This window comes from Malaclemys terrapin, chromosome 7, assembly GCF_027887155.1.
Source record: "Malaclemys terrapin pileata isolate rMalTer1 chromosome 7, rMalTer1.hap1, whole genome shotgun sequence".
NCBI classification, from domain to species: Eukaryota; Metazoa; Chordata; order Testudines; family Emydidae; genus Malaclemys; species Malaclemys terrapin.
Genome location: NC_071511.1, coordinates 121,560,058 through 121,578,099, shown reverse-complemented (window position 1 = coordinate 121,578,099; position 18,042 = coordinate 121,560,058). Strand labels below are relative to the sequence as shown.

At 47.2% G+C, this 18,042-nt stretch overlaps 1 protein-coding gene across 1 annotated transcript in view; it reads left to right on the top strand.

Moving 5' to 3' along the window:
• Positions 1–18,042, top strand: part of SORCS3 (sortilin related VPS10 domain containing receptor 3) — a 471,405-nt gene that overhangs the window by 372,538 nt on the left and 80,825 nt on the right. Inside the window, exons 8-13 of the mRNA XM_054036301.1 lie at positions 1,885–1,974; positions 5,654–5,833; positions 9,103–9,249; positions 10,008–10,110; positions 15,304–15,380; positions 15,492–15,583. Coding sequence (XP_053892276.1) covers positions 1,885–1,974; positions 5,654–5,833; positions 9,103–9,249; positions 10,008–10,110; positions 15,304–15,380; positions 15,492–15,583 — 689 coding nt within the window. The remainder of the gene's footprint in view (positions 1–1,884; positions 1,975–5,653; positions 5,834–9,102; positions 9,250–10,007; positions 10,111–15,303; positions 15,381–15,491; positions 15,584–18,042) is intronic.

Sequence of the window (18,042 nt, the reverse complement as noted above, 5' to 3'; positions counted from 1 at the left end):
TCCAATCTCTCACAAATGATCAGGGGCTAGGAACGAATGTAACATATGATTGGAAAGCTGAGAATCTTGCTTCTTCATCAGTGTATGGCATTTATACCTAGCCTTGACAGGTAGTGAGCATTCAGTCCATAAGATCACATCATTCTGATTACTTTCATCTCTCTCCCCCGCCCCCCACCGCCTTATCTCAAAGGCAATGTTATTTCCGAGAAACCACTATTTTAGCTATTGTGACAGACCCAGACCAGTGGGGTACAGGAGTCTGGTTGAGGGCAAATATACAGGTCACTGGATGAGTAGTTTTCTGTTCCTTGAGTGACCAGAAAAAGGGGCTGCACTAGAGTAATCAGGAACCTGCTAGAACCAGTTAAGGCAGGCAGGATAATTAGGACACCTGGAGCCAATTAAGAAGAAGCTGCTAGAATCAAATTAAGGCAGGCTAATCAGGGCACCTGGGTTTTAAAAGGAACTCACTTCAGTTTGTGGTGCGAGTGTGAGGAGCTGGGAGCAAGAGGCGCAAGGAGTTGAGAGTGAGAGAGTGAGTGTGTGCTGCTGGAGAACTGAGGTGCACAAGTGTTATCAGACACCAGGAGGAAGGTCCTGTGGTGAGAATAAGGAAGGTGTTTGGAGGAGGCCATGGGGAAGTAGCCCAGGGAGTTGTAGCTGTCATACAGCTGTTACAGGAGGCACTATAGACAGCTGCAGTCCACAGGGCCCTGGGCTGGAACCCGGAGTAGAGGGCGGGCCCGGGTGCCCCCCAAACCTCCCAATTGACCTGGACTGTGGGTTCTTCCAGAGGGGAAGGTCTCTGGTTTGTTCCCCAACCCACATGGTGAATCCCCGAGGCAAGAAAATCTGCCAATAAGCGCAGGACCCACCAAGATAGAGGAGGAACTTTGTCACATTATATAAAGCATCTGAGAGCTTTGAACTCAATTTTCAGATGGTAAAAGGATTGATGTGTCTTGTTTATTATTTGTATGATAGTCGTGCCCTCTGGCTGCACTGCAGATCACTCCAAGATCATGGAGCTATTCGGCTAGGCACGGCACAGTCTCACAGGATGGCTTCACTGCTGTCTGGAGGTGCCACTACAGCTCTGCCTGTCCAGGACGCTGGGTACATACTTGCTCAGTTAGGTCTCCATGTGCTGCCATCACACCTCCTGATTACAGTGTAGGCATGCCTATAATAAGACCTTGTCTACACTAAAACTTACTTTGGTATAACTTTCGTCACTCGGGGGTGAATAATCAACCCCCCTGAGCGACGTAAATTATACCAACCTAAACGCTCATGGGAGGTGGAGTCATTAACTCTAGAGGAGAGCTCTCTCCTGGAGACTTAGACCATCTTCACCAGAAGCACGCCCCTGGTGCAGCTGCCTCGATGCACTTGGACCATGGTAGCGGTTGTAGCGTAGATGTAGCCTTAGAAGAGAGTCCATGTCTCAAAGAGCTTACCGTGCAAATAGGCAAGAGCAGGCGGTATTACTACCTCCACTTTACCAGGGGAACTGAGGCACAGAGAGATTAAATGATATGCCCAAGGTCACCCAGGGAGTCCGTGGTAGAGAACCTGGATTATCTCCTTGGGCCCAGTCCTTCACTACCAAACTCTCCTGCCCCTCGTCCATGGCTGGCAGCATATCTGTTGTTAGAATCATGTCAGAACTGAAGTGTGGGGAAACGAGATGAAATTTGGAACAACGTGATTTTAATAAGTCAGATCTCAGGCCTTCCGGGTCTGGAAATGCTATACCAATGTTTGCAGCCCCAGTAGGCATTTCTGAGCTGAAAGACAAGTGACTGAGCCCTGCTGGGGAGTATCAGCATGGTGTGTATTCAAAGGGGTATTCGGTGTCTGTCTTTTGTCTTTATACAGGTGACTGCTGGTGGAAGAGCAAATTACTATGTGTCGTACAAAAGGGAACCCTTCGCTCAAATTAAATTGCCCAAATACTCACTACCAAAGGTAAATGAACCTGTTATCAACACAGTCTTGAGATGTGCAGCATCTTAAAAAGCACAGCGGAGGTGCTGTGGTTTGTTTGTGACATGGACCAGAGCTACAAGGGAATCCACTTCTGCTGATTGCCATTTGCTATGGTCACTCAGGTTTTGAGGATCGACCCAAAAGCTAGTCCCCCAAAAGTACATGCTGGTGTGTTTGCCCCTCACTTAGATTAATCGATGGGGCTTTGGGGAAAAAGAAACAGGTTGGGAACATTTTTTTGCCTTTCGGTGACACTTACAAAGGCCGGGAAGAATTCACCCATCTGCACTCGGAGAATGTTACAGCTAGTGGTGAGTGCAAGTTAGAGCCAATTATAACCTGATCTGCCTGCATCTAACACCTCTCACAGGTCTTGCTGTGTTCTCCCTAAGGTGGAGATTTTGTCTCTCGCACGTGCCTTATGAAGCTCTGTGTTTCATACCTAAGACATTTAGAAAGCATGACCCATGAGGAAAGGTTGAGAGAATGGGGTACATTTAGTCTTGCAAAGAGAAGTCTGAGGGGAAGCAGGATAACAGGTTTCAGACTTGTAACAGGTTGTTATAAAGAGGATGGTGATCAATTGTTTTCCATGTCCGCTGAAGGTATGGCAAGAAGTAATCAGCTTGATCTGCAGCAAGGGAGATTGAGGTGAGATATTAGGACAAACTTCCTAAAGCAACAAAGAGGAGAATAGCCTCCTCAGGGTGTAATAGGATTCTTCAGTGCACCATTTGCTGGGACGGGCTAACAGATTAGGAAATGCACTCTTGGTCCTGGGGCAGAAGGGGCACGTGCCTCATCTCAGCAGCAGCAGAGGATTAGCTCCTTGTCTTCCGCATACTGAATCTGAACAAACCCACACTGGACTCCAATTAGCTCCAACCACGGGGCGCTGTGTTTGGCCACCATCACCATGCAAAAATATTTTTTCATGGCCGTTCTTCAGTAGATTGGAACAGTTTTTGGAAACAGCTTTCACATCCAGTGGCAGTCCTATGTATTTTGCCACCCCAAGCACGGCAGTGAGGCAGCCTTCGGCAGCATGCCTGCGGGAGGTCAGCTGCTCCGGCGCCTTCGGCGTACCCGCAGCCGAATTGCCACCGAAACTGCCGAAGGCGCGGGACCAGTGGGACCAGCCTGACTGCCGCCCTCATGGCGACCGACAGTGCCCCCCCCCTCCTCGCGGCTTGCCGCCCCAGGCACATGCTTGGTGTGCTGGTGCCTGGAGCACCCCTGGTCACATCACTGGGATGCCCCATTAAAAACTGGGAACTATCCAGCTACATATCCTAGAGAAGCAGTGTCTATGCGGCCACTTTATGGATTGCCGTCAGAAGATGCCCCATGCTGATATGACAGGAGACGTGAGACAGTAGCTGCATCACTATCGATGTCCTTTATTGGCTGATGTTATCATGGATTGTTGGCCTCTGTGGAAAGGGGTGTGGGGCAGCCCTCTAGTTCTGAACTGATATGCTGTATAGAACCATGACTGCTTTTTGTCGTTTTAAAAATGGAAACTGCTTTTAGGCAAATTGTCAAAGCGAAGTCTTTTTAGAAGCATAAAGGAGCCTTGTTTACTCTGCCTTTAGTCGCCAGTACAATCATCTCTTGCAATAATAACTCTTCTGTCAGCTGTTGATTAATGAATCCTGCCAGAGATGGATATTTGTTAGGCTACCGTTATGGATAATGCAACATTTTCACTGCCACTGGTCAAATAGATGGAGTTGCTGGGGTGATTTGCTTTATTCTTACATTGCTTCATCAGTCCATTGCCGGAGTGAATTGAATACATTTTTAGGGTTCAAGGACTTTAAAACATTTGATATGAACCAGGCATCCTGATTCAAATCTTGCCCACATTGAGGTCAGTGGCAAAGCTCCCATCAATTTCACAGGAGCAAGCTCAGACCTGTTAGGGGCAGAGGCTCTGAAAACTTCCCCCCTCATGTCACCTTGAGGGGCTGTCTGAGGCTACCCTGTAACAGCCCTATCTAATCTTCCTAAACGATCCATTTAGGATAGCACAGAAGATTCAGTTGCCCAGTCATCCCATTTTCAGGGTGTGTCCACACTGCAGCTGCAGGTGTGATTGCAGTGTGGGTAGGCAAATCCATGCTAGTTTTAATCTAGCTAGCTCTGCTAGCAGTGAAGATACAGCAGCACGGTCCTCAGTGTGAGCAAATCAATGTGAATCCATAGGCAGGGCTCCGGGTGAATTTGTCCAGCCCCTCACTGACACCCATGCTGTTACGTCTTCCCTGCTCTTTTTCGCTGTGCTAGTTAGATTAAAGCTAGCACAGGTGTGCTGACTGGCATTGCACTCACGCATTTGACTACAGTGTAGACGTACACTCAGATAAATTACCTCATCGTCTCTCCCTCCTCTTTGGGCATTGGGTAAACACAGTGTGTTTGAGGACAAAGATAAAGTCCCACAATATCCGTGGATGAGCTGGTATTAAAAGTTCCCTGGCGCAGAAGTAGAAAAGGGAATTAATTGAGGTTCCTTGGGATCTTGGGGAATTCACTTCCCAGAGATTTAAAATAGATACATTAGGATCCCCCACTTTGCCAAAATGCCATTGGCAACACAAAAAACACCGTCACTACTAAGGGTTTGTCTAGACCACCAGTTGAGTTTGTGGCAAGCTGCTGTATAAACCTACAGCGCACTAGTGTGCCATGCCTTATCTGTCCCTGTGGACCCAGCTGCCATGCACTAGAATTTCCCTGGTTTACTTTAATTTGCCTGCTTTCAAATGGGAGTAGATCAGTGTGCACTAGGAAAATGTAGTGCATGATACCTGAGTCCACAGGGACAATCAGTGCATGGCACACTAATGCACTGTAGATTTGCCCCACACTGTTGGTTTAGATGAGCCCTGAGTGACCCCAACTTTGGCTGAGTTACCAGCGATGGCAAGGGTTAAATGGGCCTAGAGCCTGATCTGCCCTCTGAAATGTGGAAACATGCCCTCTCCAAGAGAATATTAAGCAACATCAGTGATGTTTGGAAAAATTCTTAGTATTAAACTAAAAGAGGGAGATTGGTGTTGGGCCATGAAGCCGTTCAGGTCTTGGCCACCAGCTGGAATCCAGCTCAGGTTGACAGGTGGCTGTTTGGTGGCCCACATGAAGTGAGCTAGTGGATTCCTAGGTTGGCAGTCTCAGGAGAGATGTGGTGGAGATTTGATCTCTTTCCATCCTCCTACAAGTGGTTCCCCTCCTGCTCAGGACTCAAGCCTATTGGCTTTTGTAGCGTGGGGGAAGCTAGCACTGCTGCTACTCTTGGTATACCTTATTCGGTGGACAAAGATAGGATTTCAGGCTACAGCTCATGAATCTTTCAGGCATGATAAAATTGACTTTCAAATTCATAAATAAAAAATGAAGCTGGCTGGAACTCCTTGAAGCTACTGAGAACAAGGACTGCAGAGACCCTTTACCCACCCGGTGGCCATTGAAAAAGCCCCAGCAAAGTCACGTTGGTGGTAATTTATTGGCTTGGTCTAACGGAAAATTGTTTAACGTCTTCTATAACTCATGCTCCTTCTCAACTCTTTCATAAGTCACAGTAATTACTATGTGTCCCAAAGGGCAAAGAAATATAGAGATTCACGGTAATAGACCTTTTGTCTTCCTCTAATAGGACATGCATATTATTAGCACGGATGAGAATCAGGTGTTTGCAGCCGTGCAGGAGTGGAACCAGAACGATACGTACAACCTTTATATATCTGACACCCGAGGGGTCTACTTCACGCTGGCCTTGGAGAATGTGAAGAGCAGCCGGGGACTGGAGGGAAACATCATCATTGACCTTTATGAGGTATGTAGTCAAGATCACCTTGTAGGACCACCCCTGCATAAGACAGGAGTCATCTGCCAGTACAGATGTGTGTATAAACCTCTTAGCATCCTTCCAGGAATTTGGGGAATATTGAACACATGTTCTGCCCTCCCTGTGCACTAAAATGGAGCTGGTCCCTGAAGAACTCAACGTTTTATGCTGGACCAGTGCATGCCGGGATAGGTGAAATGCATGCTGGGATAGATGTGGGCAGGGAATTTTGGGAGTTTGTTGCTTCCTCAATCATGTTATGTTGCAAATGAAGAAGAAAACCGTTTATTCATGTGAAGTACAAGGTTCATATTTCCCCCAGATTCTCTGTCCCATCAAGCACAGATTCATCATGAAAAATGAAAGGCTGTATTTTCATAAGCGCTCAGCCCTGGCCTAGCTTGAGCTCCCTTTGACTACAGTGGGAGCAGAGTTAGGCCAACACTGAGCATTTTGGGAAACCCTGCCCAAGAGGTTCTGAAATCTGACTTTAACTCAGGTTGGGCAGCAAGAGGCACTTTTCCGTTTAATCTTGTCAAATCACATTGTTATTTGTAGATGTTATTTCTATTATTATCTGCATTGTCTGTGACCAGGATCCCATTGTGCTAGGCCGGGACCCTCCCACTTTCTACTGGCAGAGGGGGTGGAGAGGAGCGAGTGGGAGGCGGGGTCTTGGGGGGAAGAGGCAACACAGGAGTGGAGTCTCCAGGGAAGAGGCAGTGGGGTCTTGGGGGAAGGGGCAGTGCGAGGGCGGGGCCTCTGGAGGAGTGGGTGGCATGAGGGCGGGGGCTCAGGGAGAAGGGGCGGGGTGGAGGCGGAGCCACGGGGGTGGTGCAGCATGGGGACAGGGCCACAGTCCGAGGCCCTGTGCCCCACACACACACTTTTAGGGCACTTCCGCTGCTCCTAGTGCTAGGTATAAACACACAACAAAAAGGTGATCTCTGCCCCCCAAAGCTGGCAGTCTAAGATGAGAGATGGCAGGTGGATACTGAGAGCATAAGGCAGCATTGCGAAGATGAGAGACAGAGGAGAGAGGGTTTAACAGGGTTTAAAAGAGAACTGGATAAAGCCATGGAGGTTAAGTCCATTAATGGCTATTAGCCAGGATGGGTAAGGAATGGTGTCCCTAGCCTCTGTTTGTCAGAGGATGGAGATGGAGGCAGGAGAGAGATCACTTGATCATTACCTGTTAGGTTCACTCCCTCTGGGGCATCTGGCATTGGCCACTGTCAGTAGACAGGATACTGGGCTGGATGGACCTTTGGTCTGACCCAGTGTGGCCGTTCTTATGCTTTTATGAGAGAATAAGGCAACAGTGCTGGCCAGTACGCTAAGCAGTGTCTCAATGCACCAGCTGCCTGGCCATTGTCAAGTTGTTGGTAAGCCTCACGACAAAGGATTGCAGCGGTGCCCAGAGGCTCCAATCAGAATAATTCCCCTTGGTACTCTGCGAGACAAGGGCTTGATCCTTCAGACGCTTGCACATGTGCCTAACTTTACTCTCTTGAGTAATCCCTGTGGACTGCCCACAGAAGTCCGGGTGCAGGAAAACACTTCAGCACGTATTTGAGCATTGCAACTTTGAGGGGATTTAAGCATGTCCTTAAAGTTAAGGATGTGCTTAAGCACCCTTGTGACTAGGGATGCTTTCCTGAATTGGAGCTAGAGAAAGGGACCACCTCATATGAGCAAAAGTGGCAAAATCTCAGGCTCTTAAATTACTGTCATTAAAAAAACAGATCCTGCATTCATCTGTTGAGGAAGAATTCCTCAGGAGATGAGAAAAATCCAGCGAGGAGTCTTTCAAGCAGCAATTTTGCATAGGATTTGATAGGATAGTATTGAATTCCCCTGTGGATTTTCAAAACAGGTCTCTATCTTTCATCAGATGATGTCAGCCGCTCTGCCAGGCAGTCGCTCTTGTAGGTTTCATTGAGATCTTTTACCTTTTGAGAGAGAGATTTCTCCTCATTCACCGAAGAGAGGCTGTTTATAAGGAATGCAGTCATCTGACTGCAGTGTAAATTACATTGCTGGACTACCTTCGCATTCCTGTTGGCGGAAAGTTCCTGGAGAGAGGTTTTTCTAAGAAGTCCTCCCCAAACAGCCTTGCCCTGTTTGCAGCCTGCGCACCGCATCTTGTGCAAGGCTGAGCCTACGGTCCCAATCTCGCTCTCAAAGATCCTTTCCCTGCTCACTATGGTCAGTATCACTGTGAGGCACGTTGGCAGCGCAGTGCGGGGAATCTTGCACCGCTGCTGGCTGTGCCGTAGCTGGCCTGTGAATACAGAGAGGACATTCGTTCCCAAGCCTGTCTTGGAACAAAACAAGAAGAATTGTTTCTTTTATATTGGAGGGGAATTCCAAAGCCTGGCCAGGTGCTGATGCGCGGAGGGTGGAGTGCTGCTGTTTTTATGTATTATTTGTATTGCCAGAGCACCCAGGAGACCCAGGAATGGACCACGAGCCCGTTGTGCTAGGTGCTGTACAAACACAGAACAAAGACAGTCCCTGCCCCCAAGGGGCTTACAAGCAAAGTAATGGAAGCCCGCTCCCAGGACACAGAACTAGCGGCTGGAATAGCCATTGTGTCTCCTTTCACAGGGCACATCTACATACCTAATGCTCTGTATGGGCTAGTGTAGACAAGGTGGCTTGACTCCAGCTAGCCCTGGTAACAATAGCAGTGAAGACTACACAGAGCAGGTTTCAGCATGGATAGTGTAAGCCCAGCACGGCCCTTGGGTATGTGCTGGACTCAGCTACGTTAGTTGGTGTGCAGCTTTTGCCATGTAGACATATCCTGTATAAGGGGCCCTGCAGGCTCCCCCAGCCATTAGTAGTGTGGTCTGGGAGTGTATTCCCCCTCGCACCAGTACATCTGCAGACATACCCACAGATCCCCAAGCCTGCTCATATTCCTCTGTAGCCTGCCCATCCTGCCACCCTCTCTGCTGCCATGCAGGGAGATCCAACAGAGGTGGGCAGCTTGAAAGGGGCGTGTACCTCCTGAGCATCCCTCACCCCGCCTTCCTCTTGCATACTGAGATTGCAGCAGTCCCTTAGCGGCCATGTCGACACCTTCCAGACTTGCCCTCATTAGAAATAATGCAATTGATTTTTTTCCCCCTGTTCTTCTAGTGGTAGCATGGCCTTTTTGCAGAGAGCTCGCCCTCCTGAGAGTCCCGGACGGAGCCTTATTCTTGCCTGTTCGCCCGATGTGGTTTTCCATCTCTCTCCATTTTTCCTAGGTAGCAGGGATCAAAGGCATATTCCTGGCTAATAAGAAGATAGAGGACCAGATAAAGACTTTCATCACCTACAACAAGGGCAGAGACTGGCGCTTGCTGCAGGCTCCAGACACCGATCTGAGAGGGGGTCCTCTACACTGCCAGCTGGTCAGTGGCAGAACTTTTCCAATATGGAATTGACAAACCATTCCGGGCTTCGTCCTTTAGCCCCCATGCAGGCAAAGCCCCTACTGAAGCCAGTGGCATTCTGGCCGGCATGAGGACTGCAGGATCAAATGCTCCGAAATGGAACCCCGTTTAGCAGCTGGATCCTCAACTGGTGTAAACTGACGTCGCTCCACTGCGGTCAGTGAACCCACATCGATTTGCACAAGCTGAGGATCTGGCCCAACGTATTTAAAAGGAATCGGGTCCCAATGTTTCCCTGTTTGTTTCCTGTCTGGTTTTGCACGACTGGGTACTGAGGAAGTTAAGTCAGTTTCTGTTCTCATAAATACATAGATTGTAAAGCCAGACAGGATCATGGTTATCCTGTTGTCTGACCTTCTGGATCACACAGGCTGGAGAATTTGAAATTTGAAAAGATCTGACAGGGAGCTGCATGAGACCACCATATTGATTTTAAAAAACAACAACAAAACCCAAGCGTGAACTCCCCTTCCCGTGATTCAGCAGAACTGTTCCTCTCTTGCATGCAATTCATTTCTTTTTTTGGAGTGGGGAGGAAATATATAACACAACATACACACTTTTCTGTGTGACTGAGACCTCTCGTGGCTAAGGGGGCCATTTTTAGAAGCATATTGGCATAACTAGCCAGCACTCAGAAGCTGATCGCTCACTCTTTCTCTGATCTTGGTTTTTGTGTATTAAAGATTATTCTCTCCACTTCCTCCCCTCGGCAGCCTTTTTGTTCCTTGCACCTGCATTTGCAAATCTCAGAGAATCCATACACATCAGGAAGTATCTCCAGCAAGGAGACGGCTCCCGGGCTTGTGGTGGCTACAGGTATCAATTTTGTCTGTGCTTTCCCCCTGTTCAGCCATACCTTACCTAGACTCCTTCAGGAGAGCTACTAAACTGTTGCTGCTTTTAGCTGTTCAGTGGTTTGCAATGACAAAGATTATCTTGGCTGGGTGGGGGGTAAGGATTAGTGATCTGAGGGAAGGTGAGGCTGACAAGGAACCATGAGGAATGTATTTTGTCACATAGCTGTGAAGTTTTTCAGGTGGGTATGGGCGTCCTGTATGTGACATGCATATGCCTGTTCATGTGTGGTGTGTATCTGTGCTCGTGTGATTGTGTAGATAGGACACCGGGCCTCAGACTTCTCTCATTTGCACCAGATTTACACTGATGCCACTCCATTGGCTTTAGAGGAGTTATTCTTCATTTACGCCCAAGTGAGCGAGAGGAGAATCAGGCTCGCCCGCTGGGCCAGATTTTTGGCTGGCATAAATGATTGGCCCCAGCAGAGGATCTGGCCCAGTGTAACCGAGAGGCTATTTTTATGAAGTTAGAGATTTGCAGTGACATTCTAGCTGTGCCGCACACTTAATGAACCACCTTGGCCCTGGACGGTGCATTCTGTGTGGTTGCTCTGGGCTGGTGCTTTGGCAGATTGCAAGGCTTTCATGACAGCCTGTTGGAATCTCGAATGCCACCGACTGGCCGACCCATTGTAATTCATCTGACAACCATCGCAGCCCCGTTTTGTTTTCATTTGCCTGCTCACAGTAGGTGGCCTAATCAGGATGGACGTAAGACTTGAAGCTCCCACAATGCTTAGCTCTGTGGGAACTGTTTGGGGGGTAACAAAGCGCTTTCGGAATGACTGTCACTGGGGAGAGCTTGCAAATGCAGTAGAAAAAGCTGCTGTGTAATCTCACACACATGCTAGCAGTTTAATGTACTTTTTTTTACCTAGGGACCCATAGCGGAACCCTCCCTCATGCTGGCTAATACTTACTCACTTGAGTAGTCCTGTTGCCTGTGATGGGATTACTCAGTGAGTAAGTGAGTAAAGGCCCATAGCAGTCCTACTACAGTGAATTGCAATATCTGTCCTTAATGTAGTTTAGTCCTAGTTGTTTCTGGCTGTTACACCCTGAGCAGGTTTTATGCAGTTAATTGTAGCTTTAGCTTGCAGTTGTTTCATTTTAGCACGTCATCAGTGTGAATTTGCACTGGGGTAAGCAGTGTGTCCTGCTCCCTCCCTCCCCGGCACTACAGACCACGGAGGTCGGTGGCTGCTTTCACAATTTGCTCCCACCTCTTTCTATCAAGGGCATTATTTTTCCTATTAATGGTAATACAAGGAAGTGTGTCTGGGCTCTTGTTTTACCCCCGGTGTTTCCCCTTCACCCCCCTGTTGGTGGGAGCTGGGGGCAGACGAGGGATGTGTATACCAGCTGTTGGATAAAATCAGAGTTCTATTGTACTCAAGCATTAGTCCAAATTCAAACTGAACAGACCTTTAGTTAGATTGGGTCAATCTATAAAATTCAGAATTTCATCTAAACACCCCAGTGTTCCAGGAAGTTCAGTTGCAGGATGCTGGTTCAGATCCATTTCTTCTTTCTTCGGTTTGTCTCCATTCTCGTGCACTTCTGTGCTTCTATATTCCAGCTGGCACTGGAAATTGAACCAAAATCCGGAGAGAGAGCATGCTCTTGCAGTATTTATGGCCTGGCTTTTAGCAAGGAAGGTACTCCATGTTTTGCAAAAGATCCTCTCCTCAAGATTTCTAGCTCAGTGTTCCAGATTGAAGAGGTTCAGGTTATTTGGGTTAAACATCCCAACTTTGCAAAGTTTATCCAAACTAAACTGTCAGGTGCTGGCAGCTCACAGCGAGTGTGTATAAACGGTCATGGCTCATACAGTTCTTAAAGTGGCCTTTATTCTTGACTACTGAACTCTCTAGGAAGCAGAGAAGATGCCAGAGGCAGCAAGAGAATGAGGTCGTAGGCAATGGTCTAGATTACTAGACAAGGAGTTTCTTTTCAAGCTGTCACTGCATGAGATGAAAGCTTCACTTGTATAACACTTAACCTTTAAAAGGCAGAGCCATCATTTCTGTGTTGCTGCCTTGTGCAATAAAAGGCTTAACCTGGTGGGAATTGGCACATCTGTTTCTGTTAAGCACGGTCAACAGCTGCACTGTATCAGCACAGACAATCCAGATTACCCATCACAAACTTAGCCTCATAGGTCTTGTCTTTGCTCTGCTTCCCTGGGAAAGCTCCCACTCTTTCACTACCACTGTGGCAGCTCCACCAGTAATAATAATGGTGGGAGCGCTAGCCTGGATATAAGATCATTGGTCTGACTCTTTAACAGAGAAGAGACACGTATCTTAAACTGCAGCAAGGGAGGTCTAGGTTGGACATTAGGAAAAAGTTCCTAACTGTCAGGGTGGTTAAACACTGGAATAAATTGCCTAGGGAGGTTGTGGAATCTCCATCTCTGGAGATATTTAAGAGTAGGTTAGATAAATGTCTATCAGAGATGGTCTAGACGGTATTTGGTCCTGCCATGCCGGCAGGGGACTGGGCTCGATGACCTCTCGAGGTCCCTTCCAGCCCTAGAATCTATGAATCAGCGTCTCTTTCCACGCTTGTCAGGACCAAGGGTCTGATCCAAATTGTATTGAAATCAATGGAAGTCTTTCAGTTGACTTCAGAGGTCCAAATGAGGCTAAAAGGGAGAAAGAAGGGATTCATGTATCAGGGCTATAGAGACAAAACTATCTGGAAATGGTAGTGATGGAGTTCCAGCAAGCAAGAACTCACTTCTCTTTGCTACCAGCCATAAACCCCAGTTGGACAATTGGTTTCCAGACCTCGAGGCTTAGAGATGAAAATGGCAATAGCAAAACGTGATTCACTATGGCAGTTCCTATAAAGAAGGTGTCTGAATGTCAAGCTTCAGGGCATAAGCCAACCTCTGACTCTTGGGGGTGAAGAGAAAACTTTGCCTATGGGCAAGTCAACCCAAAACTGCCTATTTCAGGGTTTCTTCTACTTTCAGTTGAAGCAGCTAGCACTGGCCACTCTTGGTGGTCACAGGACAGTGGAGGAGATCAGTGGTTCTCAAACTGGGTTGTGACACCGTTTTAATGGGCTCACCGGGGTGGCATTAGACTTGCTGGGGCGGAAGCTGAAGCCTGAGCCCCATTGCCCAGGGCTGAAGCCGAAGCCCCAATGCTTCCACCCTGGGTGATGGGGCTCAGGTTACAGACCCCTCCACCTGGAGACGAAGCTCTTGGGCATTGGCTTTGCCCCCTCACCCGAGGTGGTGGGGCTTGGGCTTTGGCAAGGCTTGGGTGGGCTCTGGCTTCCATCCCCGTTCCTGGGGTCGTGTAGTAATTTTTGTTGTCAGAAGGGGGTCACAGAGCAATGAAGTCTGAACGCCTGGAGCAGATGGACCAAAGGACTAAGGGAGTGTCGTAATTCCTGTGTTCCTAATACTGATACCAAAACCTTTTTTGAATCACCTCGTATCGGGCGCAACCCTGTTCCTCAGGTTTTATTTTTGGAAACAGGAGTGTCACAACAACTTGGCGAGTTATATAGTCTCTGATGCTGATGGGAGCTTGTCAAGATGCATCTGGGCTTTAATTCCTCATGTTCCATCATTAAATGTCAGGAGCGCAATTAACATTTTCATTAGTCTGTTTTTATTGTGCTCCTATTGAGTCTACAGATGTGTAGGAGTGAATCTTCCCTTCTTACTGTTTTTAGTGGAAAAATATTAGCTCCTTTAGAAAAAAAATCAGGAAAATTATGCCATAGTTTTAAAAATATCTTCTCTGTAGGGAGAGGGAATTTTATGGATCAGTGGATAAGGAATGTGCTGTGGAGTCTCATCCATTGGTTCAACCCCCAACAGTGTTCATATTGTCTGTGAGTCATTACCATTTGAGGGCCTTTCAGTGGTATATGTGACTGAGTTAGTTCCCTCAGTCTACTTTGTAGGGTACAGACACCCATGCTACAGAAACCCGACGGGCACAGACTAGCAATCTTCTTGGCAGGAAAGCCAGATAACTGTGTGGAGTCTGAACAGAAAGTTTATTCTGGAAGCTGGCTCCTCCAGGGTAATGGGAAGATAGGGTAACTTACACACTGCTACTTTGGACAAGAAGACTTCAGCCTCCAGGGCTATCAGGGTGGTAATCTCCATCAGCACTGAATTAACAAAATAAAAATGCGCACAGGCAAAACCTGTCCATTTCTGCTCACACTACAATGTGCCCAGTTTCTGATCAAGAAGAACAGTCACCGTTGTCTAAGACATTGCTGTGGTCTGATCATTATTACCTTTATTGCCAGCTCATTTGGTCCTGGGTCGTACTTTACATCCTAGCTCCACCAAGGTGTAGTTCATATCAGAAACAGGCCAACCCTTGACAGGGAGATATTGGTAATTTCACCATAAGCCTCATCTGTTAGGCTTCACCACAAGCCACTAGTGAACGCAGCAGGAGGTGCTATTTGCTAGGTGCTTATGAGATCAGTACGTTGGTCCCTTTGTTTTTTGGAAGAATCCTGCGGTGCACTCTGAGCCCACTGAAATCAACGGGAGTTTCACCATTGACTCCAATGGGACCAGGAGTTCACTCTTGAACTCCAGCTCTGATGAGGTGAAGGCAGTATGAATAATTTGATTTGGGTCATGTGCATTTGCCTTTTCACTTGAATTTGCATGAGAAATGGTGATAGGAAGAATTAAATGTTTCCATGTCAAAATACTGCAAACGCTAGGAGAATGCAGAGGCATGCTTTGGTGCAAAATTTTCAGAAAAATGACTGATTTGCATACACAGTTGTCACGATTGCAACCATGGAACACAATAGACATGCAGTTGTGTTTGTATTTTCCTGAAAATGTAGGCCTCAACATGGAGCAGTCCAGACATGTGTATCTCATGTTGTTGCAAATGCACAGTGTGTCACTTGGAGTAAAAGCAAACCAGTGAAGCAGTCTTTCTCAGCTATTTACTTTAAAACATTTTTACTATTTTACTGTTTGCAATGTTCTTCTATCTTAATCCTTCCACCTCCCTTCCATGGTGTTATATAATCCTGGAATTAAGACAACAAAAAACTTTGGTTAAACCAGTTATCCCTGATTTCCTGCAAAAATGTGATTTCCCTGCTCCTGCCACACAAGAACTTATGAAATCTACTTGTGTTTCAGGCAACGTTGGCTCTGAACTCTCATATACCGATATCAGCACGTTCATATCTTCTGATGCCGGAAACTCATGGAGACAGGTACAGTCATATGTGGGGAAAGGGAGCTGTGTGCCTTTTGCAAATCTTTCCAGCTGCTCTCTGGGCCTCAAATGGCTTGAAAAGCTCACACTATACCTGACTTGTTTCCAGATCTTCGAGGAAGAATACAATGTGTGGTATCTCGACTGGGGTGGGGCACTTGTGGCCATGAAGCACACATCAATGCCTATCCGGCATTTGTGGTAAGGCTGTTTCCCTTGCTTTGAGAATATTCGGGGGGGCGGGGGGGAGCGCTAAGCTGGAATTGTCCAAATTATAATTAAGATCTCTCAGTTCTGGAGTGGATCCTTCTTCCTCCTGCTGGTTGTGCAGTATAGGTACCCAGAACACTAAGGAGCAGATCAAATAAACTCTTGCTCAGAGCACTTTGTGGTGGCCCACAGAAGGCTGGGGAAATCACATGATTCTGGTCCTTCATTTTGTCACTACCTGCTTTCAACGGGCATTTAAGTTTGAGGCCTCCTGAGTTACACACTTTGGATCAGATTTTCTGACAAGTTTGGCTCTCCGTTAGGTAGCAAAGTAAATGACCAGATGTAAAAAAAAAAAAAAAAAAAAAAAAAAAGGAAACAAACATCATGTTGGGAGCTGAGCTCTTATGAACATTCTTCCCTGAGTGACATCCTGCGCAGCCTCGTTGATTACAATGGGTGTTGGTTGTAATGTCCATGTATAATTTGGCCAGCAGTTGCAGGGGATTACTCAAAAGGATACTTTTTTTATTGGTGTGGGTGTGTCAGCACTGGGGCCAGGAAGAGGGGTTTGTGGGTGATAGTAAAGAAGGCCAAGAGGATGGATAACATGTATGGGAGCAAGGGAGGGAAGGAAGGATTACCAGATGGTGGAGGAGCAAAGGGAGCAGGGACCAGATGGGACAAGGAGTTGGAGTGAAGAACAGAAGGAGACAGTGTGATTGACTTGATGCAAAAAGGACAACACATTCATCTCATGAACGACTGACAGAAATACAGAGATACTTTGCTAATGTTACTAACCCCATTAAAGATCCCGCTGCAGTTGCCAGAGAGAGAGAGATTGGTGAGCACAAATGGGATCGGGAGCTCAGGGTGGGTTTTGAGAAGATTGCTTTGTTCAAGATGTAGTTCTCCCTCAGAAGAAGTTTGAGAAGCCTGTGCACTAGAGACACCGCCCAAACCATCTCCTCCACCTACTGAACGTCAGGGGAGTGGGGATGTAGGTCTGAACTTCACAGTTGGCCCTCATGACTACAGGACTTGACGCTGTAACGGGCTGAGCTTCCTCTGCTCCCGCTGAGATTAACAGGTGTTCAAGGCGCTCAGCATCTCAGTGCGTGGAATCTACAGTGAGGCAAACCAGACTCCTAGTGCAGAACCTCCACCAGAATTTGGGTGAGCGGGATATGGTTCAGAACTTTAAAGCCGCCCTATTTTTTAACCAAGCGATGTGCATGACAAAGAGATGTCAGGGTTGATGTATTTTCAAGCCATGAGCCTGAATGTCTCCTTTTGAAGCTGGAGCCCTCCTGAACTTTTAATTGAACAAACATACAATAATTATATGCATTACACATTACAGAGTGCACTTGCTCTATGGATGTGTGGGGGCAGCAGGCTCAGTGCCTGCAGTAGACGAGTGGAATTGCTGACTGCTTTCTAAATTAGCATCACCTTCTATCTTGTATCTTGGGTGATGTCGGAGCATGGCTAATGGACTGACCTGCCCAACTTCTGAAGTTGTTACAGAAATTATCTTCAGAGCTGAGGTTCCTATTCTTCTGTGAATGAGACCCCTCTCTTCTGATCGCTGACAAGCACTCTCGTCTCCAGATGCAGCACAAGCAGAAGAGGAAATAGAGCTTTCGGTCAAATAAAAGAGGAAAGTAATGGTGTTTGGCCACAATAATGAGATGCTAAGGTCTCTCCCACTTGATTCATTAATACAGAGAATCCTTCAGTTAAGTAACATCCAGGCAGAAGCCAGGGGATTCAAGGCTCAAGCTAAGCCGTTGTCCTTCACACCATGATGTTTCAGGGATGCACCTTACAAGATCAGTGATGGTTGCCTCTTCACCTCAAAGCCTTACATCCTTCCTTGCCACAACCAGGCAAATGGCGCTATAATAACTTCCACTAGGGGTTTCCAGTGGGGTTTGAACCTTCTCCATCAAAGCACACAGTTCTACCACTTGAACTAAAGGAGTAACTCCATTAGCTTCGCAGCAGTAGCAGACTGTTATTGTCTCTGTGGGTTAGCCACAAGAGGTGGATGCAACACACACTTTACAAGCAAGTTACACTCCTATCACACAGAGAAAACAATATGCAGTGGGCTCAGATTCAATTCTGTTTTTTCTCTCTTCTTTCTGGCTAGTAACAAGCCAAATATTCTGAAGGGGCTAGAATTTTTCTAAGATCTTGTCAGCATAAGGACTAGGATGGTCCAGTGGGTTAAGCCGAAATCAACCCCCCCCAACCAGGTCCTAATCCAGGTTTTGCCGCCGATTCACTGTGTGACCACGAGCGAGTCATTTCACCTGGTTGTGCCTTGGTTTTCCCATTTGTGAAATGGGCACGCTGAACAACGCCCTGCTTTGTAATGCGCTGTAAGCGGCTGGAATACCTCATCAGCACCAAGCTGGTTGCAGCAAGCAAGGCCTGAA